The 6000-nt window shown below is 42.0% G+C and overlaps 1 protein-coding gene across 1 annotated transcript in view; it reads right to left on the bottom strand.

Moving 5' to 3' along the window:
• Positions 1 to 1217: 1217 nt before the first annotated feature.
• Positions 1218 to 6000, bottom strand: part of babam2 (BRISC and BRCA1 A complex member 2) — a 193113-nt gene continuing 188330 nt past the window's right edge. The window contains exons 10-12 of the mRNA XM_084144123.1: positions 5135 to 5217; positions 4831 to 4984; positions 1218 to 3366 (exon numbers count right to left, since the gene is read on the bottom strand). Coding sequence (XP_084000249.1) covers positions 3303 to 3366; positions 4831 to 4984; positions 5135 to 5217 — 301 coding nt within the window. The 3' untranslated portion in view covers positions 1218 to 3302. The remainder of the gene's footprint in view (positions 3367 to 4830; positions 4985 to 5134; positions 5218 to 6000) is intronic.

Here is a 6000-nt window from a genome sequence, read left to right as displayed (position 1 = left end):
CTCAGGGGCTGACGACACAACAGTGGTAGGCCTGATCACCGACAACGATGAGACAGCCTATAGGGAGGAGGTCAGAGACCTGGCAGTGTGGTTCCAGGACAACAACCTCTCCCTCAATGTGAGCAAGACAAAGGAGATGATCGTGGACTACAGGAAAAGGAGGGCAGAACAGGCCCCCATTAACATCGACGTGGCTGTAGGGGAACGGGTCGAGAGTTTCAAGTTCCTTAGTGTCCACATCACCAACAAACTCTCATGGTCCAAACACACCAAGACAGTTGGGAAGAGGGCACGACAACACCTTTTCCCCCTCTGGAGACTGAAAAGATTTGGCATGGGTCCCCAGATCCTCAAAAAGTTATACAGCTGCACCATAGGAGAGCATCCTGACCGGTTGCATCACCGCCTGGTATTGCAACTGCTCGGCATCCGACTGTAAGGCGCTACAGAGGATAGTGCGTACGGCCCAATACATCACTGGGGCCAAGCTTCCTGCCATCCAGGACCTATATGTCAAAGACTCCAGTCACCCAAGTCAGACTGTTCTCTCTGCTACTGCGTGGCAAGCGGTACCAGAGAGCCAAGTCTAGGTCCAAAAGGTTCCTTAACAGCTTCTACCCCCAAGCTATAAGACCGCTGAACAATTAATCAAATGGCCACCCAGACTATTTACATTGACCCCCACAGCCCCTTTTGTTTTTACACTGCTGCTACTCGCTGTTTATTATCTATGCATAGTCACTTTACCCCTACCTACATGTACGAATTACCTCGACTAACCTGTACACCCGCACATTGACTCGGTACCGGTACACCCTGTATATAGCCTGGTTATTGTTATGAAATTTTCTTGCGTTACTTTTTATTATATTTTTTACTTTACTTTATTTAGTAAATATTTTCTTAACTCTATTTCTTGAACTGCATTGTTGGTTAAGGGCTTGTAAGTAAGCATTTCACGTTAAGGTCTACACCTGTTGTATTCGGCGCATGTGAAAAACAAAAATTGATTTTTTTAATTTTTTGATTTTTATTAGTATTTTGTGTAGATTTTTGACAAAAAATCACAATTAAATTATTTTTAATTCCACTTTGTAACACAACAAAAGGTGGTGTGTTAATACTTTCTGAAGGAACTGTACATTTAGCACAGGCCAGAATTCACAGTGCATCTCAGTGGCTTAGAATCACATCAACTTTGAAATAATGTATTTCCGGACAGTATAGGAGGTTTTATTGGGAAAACGACTGATTGAGATTGCGGTGAAACAAAAATATAACAGAAAAACATAATTCAGTAACAACTATCATATAGTAAGTCAATAAAATATGATCACATGTTTTTACAGTATTCTCCAACCAGTCAAAAGTTTGGCCACACCTACTAATTCCAGGGTTTTTCTTTATTTTTACTATTTTCTACATTAATTTGTATAATTTCTTTCCTTCTTAATGCGTTTCAGCCAATCAGTTGTGTTGTGACAAGGTAGGGGTGGTATACAGAAGATAGCCCTATTTTGTAAAAGACCAAGTCCATATTATAACAAGAACAGCTCAAAAAAGCAAAGAGAAACGACAGTCCATCATTACTGTAAGACATGAAGGTCAGTCAATGTGGAACATTTCAAGAACTTTGAAAGTTTCTTCAAGTGCAGTCGCAAAAACCATCAAGCGCTATGATGAAACTGGCTCTCATGAGGACCGCCACAGGAAAGGAAGACCCAGAGTTACCTCTGCTGCAGAGGATAAACTCATTAGAGTTAACTCCACCTCAGATTATAGCCCAAATAAATGCTTCACAGAGTTCAAGTAACAGACACATCTCAACATCAACTGTTCAGAGGAGACTGCGTGAATCAAGCCTTCATGGTCGAATTGCTGCAAAGAAACCACTACTAAAGGACACCAATAATAATAAGAGACTTGCTTGGGCCAAGAAACACGAGCAAAGGATATTAGACCGGTGGAAATCTGTCCTTTGGTATGATGAGTCCAAATTTGAGATTTTTGGTTCCAACCGCCGTGTCTTTGTGAGACACAGAGTAGGTGAACAGATGATCTCTGCATGTGTGGTTCCCACCATTAAGCACGGAGGAGGAGGTGTGATGGTGCTTTGCTGGTAAAACTGTCTGTGATTTATTTAGAATTCAAGGTACACTTAACCAGCATGGCTACCACAGCATTCTGCAGCGATGCGCCATCCCATCTGGTTTGCACTTAGTGGGACTATCATTTGTTTTTCAACAAGACAATGACCCAAAACATACTTCCAGGCTGTGTAAGGACTATTTGACCAAGAAGGAGAGTAATTGAGTGCTGCATCAGATGACCTGGCCTCCACAATCACCCGACCTCAACCAAATTGAGATGGTTTGGGATGAGTTGGACCGCAGAGTGAAGGAAAAGCAGCCAACAAGTGCTCAGCATATGTGGGAACTCCTTCAAGACTGTTGGAAAAGCATTCCTCATTAAGCTGGTTGAGAGAATGCCAAGAGTGTGCAAAGCTGTCATCAATGCAAAGGGTGGCTACTTTGAAGAATCTAAAATCTAAAATATATTTTGATTTGTTTAACACTTTTTTGGTTACTACATGACTCCATATGTGTTATTTCATAGTTTTGATGTCTTCACTATTATTCTACAATGTAGAAAATACTAAAAATTAAGAAAAACCCTTGAATGAGTAGGTCTGTCCAAACTTTTGACTGGTGCTGTACATAGTAGTAAGGAGGACTTCAAGGCAAGGATTAAGACAATTTAGTGTGCTCGCTGTAAACAAAAGTTTATTATTTTCGTAGATTTGTGTTATTCCTCAAAGTTCTATCTAGCGCTGCAGTGAGTGGGGGGGGGCTGCATAACCCTGTGATGTAGCTCTCGCTCTAGCTCTACCTCACTGTCCCTGAGTGAGAGAGGTGCACACTTTGACAGACAGTCCAACAATGAGTCAGAGGGGTTCCGTTATTCCCCTTTAAGGGCCCTTTTCCAGTTCTCTGACAACCAATCTGAAGATCAGAAGTGACGTCTCGTTTGAGGTTGTAACACTTTGGCTGGGCACAAGTCTGTTGATGTCACAAGTGGTTCTGAGCTACTGAACCTAACCATTTTAGCAACAGCATTTCAGTAATTGAAAAACTACTAAATAAAATGGAAAAGAGACAGTTCAGGAAGAAGCATGAAATGCTCAACGTGGAGTTAGAGAGTACCTGTACAGTAAGCACATTATCACTATCGTGCAGTCCATTCACACACTCACACACAAACACGCACATGCTCACACACGAACACACTGCTGTACTTTAGTCCTAGAGTTTCCCAGTGGCAAAGGCCCCTTCCTGAAACTGAGGGATGAAGCTCTTGAAGTATGCTCTGTGGAGAAAGATAGATAGATAGATAGATATATAGATATATAGATAGATAGATAGATAGATAGATAGATAGATAGATAGATGGATTGAGATAGCGAGAGAGAGAGAGCGAGAGCAATAAAAGTAATTTAGACAGACACAGATTTACTGGAAGTGCACCAGGACTTATCTGACCATAAAAGCACAGCACCAGTTTGCTCTTTCAGCAATAGAATACTGACTGTCCTTGGAGACCAGCGATATAAACAAAGACAATTCCATATCTATTCCATGTAACTATCAACTTGGGGACAAAAACTCTGCTGTTATAGTTAAGCACTCCTGTTCTGTGCAAAGTAAGCATGGTCAGCTAGAGATAAAGCCATTAAACCACAAACAGGGTCAACTAGTTCATGTAAATTAAAAAATTAAAAAAGGCAGAGTAGAGTAGGTTAAAGTTGGGAGAGCCATACATCTATAAATCATATCACATTTATTTGGCATATAAATCTTCACCATGGTGTGTGTAGTGATATGTATTTTCGATGAAAGCGATTAGGTGGTCGTACTGTTATTGTGATTGTTAGTGCGACAGGGATTTTTTTGCTTTTCATTTAACCATTATTATCCCAGATAAGTTTGATTGAGATAAAATCCCTTTGGCGAGGGATAGCTGGTCCAAAGATGGCAGAAGGTTCTACAGCTTTGCAAGTTTCGTGCTAGCTAGTCGATTACATGGCCTAAACAAATCAATTACATTTTAATCATTATCATCCTGTATTAATGATAATTATACACTAAGTGTACAAGACAATAGGAAACATAGACTGACCAGGTGAATCCAGGTAAAAGGTTTGATCCCTTATTGATGTCACTTGTTAAATCCACTTCAATCATTGCAGATGAAGGGGAGGAGACAGGTTAAAGAAGGAATTTTAAGCCTTGAGACAATTGAGACATGGATTGTGTATCTTTGCCATTCAAAGGGTGAATGGGTATTACAAAAGTGCCTTTGAACGGGGTATGGTAGTAGGTGCAGGCACAACGGTTTGAGTGTGTCAAGAACTGCAACGTTGCTGGGTTTTTCACGCTCAACAGTTTCCCATGTGTATCAAGAATGGTCCACCACCCAAAGGACATCCAGCCAACTTGACACAACTGTGGGAAGCATTGGAGTCAACATGGGCCAGCATCCCTGTGGAATGCTTTCGACACCTTGTAGACTCCATGCCCCGACAAATTGAGGCTGTTCTAAGGGCAAAAACGGGTGCAACTCAATTTAGTAAGGTGTTCCTAATGTTTTGTACACTCAGTGTAAGTCATTATTGTATGGTATAGTGGATCGAATGGTCATTGTTGTCCAGTCTGCTACGGGGTGAACAAAGTTTCCCCTAGATACAGATCTAGGATCAGCTTCCCCTCCCCCAATGCTAACCTTTACCATTAGTGGGGAAAATGCAAAACTAACTAAAGATCAGTGTCTTACTTGGCTCTCTTGGCCATCTCGTTGCCGTCCCAGCGGGGGCTGTACGGGTAGGACTTCTGCACCTGCGAGTACAGCTGCCCGCTGTTGGTGAAGTGGTACACAGACTGGAAAGTCAGAGTGGGCTGGTCCCGCGGGAAGTACAGAGGGAGGTCCACTGGAGGAGGAGAGGGGAGAGGGGGAGAGAGATAGTGAGAGAAAGAAAGAGAGAGAGATAGTCAGAGAGAAAGAGGTGATGTGGGGTTGAATGTAGGAAAGGAGTGTGTGTGTGTGTGTGTGTGTGTGTATGTGTGTATGTGTAACTCACCATGGACAAGGAAACAGAAGTCTTTCCACATGAGGAGAAGAGTGAGCTTGGTGAATCCTTCTGCATCATACTCCACCACCCCCCTGCAACAAGCGAGCGCGCGCACACACACACACACACACGCAAACCTTTCTTATATAGACACTAATGTGCTCACATGCACCATACTAATCAAATACAATGCTACATATGTGCTTGCTAAAAAGAAAGCTGCACTGTCTATATATGCTCCCAACAATTTAATGGGTAAACCTAACCAACTTTTCGGCAAAGCAGTGCCTTCTTCAAATGCAGGGGCTTTTCAACCCTGAAGAAGGCACTGCGTTGACGAAACGTTGGTTAGGTTTACCCATTAAATAGTTGGGAGCAATGTTCCCTCTAATTCTTTTCTGCACTGAGCAAATTTCAGGTCTCCTGAGCACAAACTTGAATGTTGTGAAAATTCTTTGCAACTTCCAGCGCACGTTTACAGTGAACACAGAGGCTGTACCCACTTTAAGTTACAGTTTTAACAGTGGCCATGTAGGCTACTGTGGCTATTTGATCATAATGTAGGCCTACCAGAGTGGTCTACCATAAAAAAACTATGGAGCAAATGCATTTCATAACATTTTAACATGGAAATAGCTGGTCTATCATTCGCCTACAGTAGCGGCCAATGTGTGGTGTTCAATGTAGGCCTACATTCCATGACAGGTTTGAAAAAAACAAAACATGCAGGGCTTGACATTAATCTGTTTATCCACTTGTCCTTCAGACAAGGAAGCGGCTTAAAACGTAGTTGTGTTGTTTGATGCAAGAAACCACTTTACAAAATAAAATGCATTATTATTCCCATACCATTATTACAGAGAATCAGACAAATT

Source organism: Coregonus lavaretus (assembly GCF_964263955.1).
Source record: "Coregonus lavaretus genome assembly, chromosome: 27".
In the NCBI taxonomy this organism is placed as follows: domain Eukaryota; kingdom Metazoa; phylum Chordata; class Actinopteri; order Salmoniformes; family Salmonidae; genus Coregonus; species Coregonus lavaretus.
This window is presented reverse-complemented; position numbering and strand designations above follow the sequence as displayed.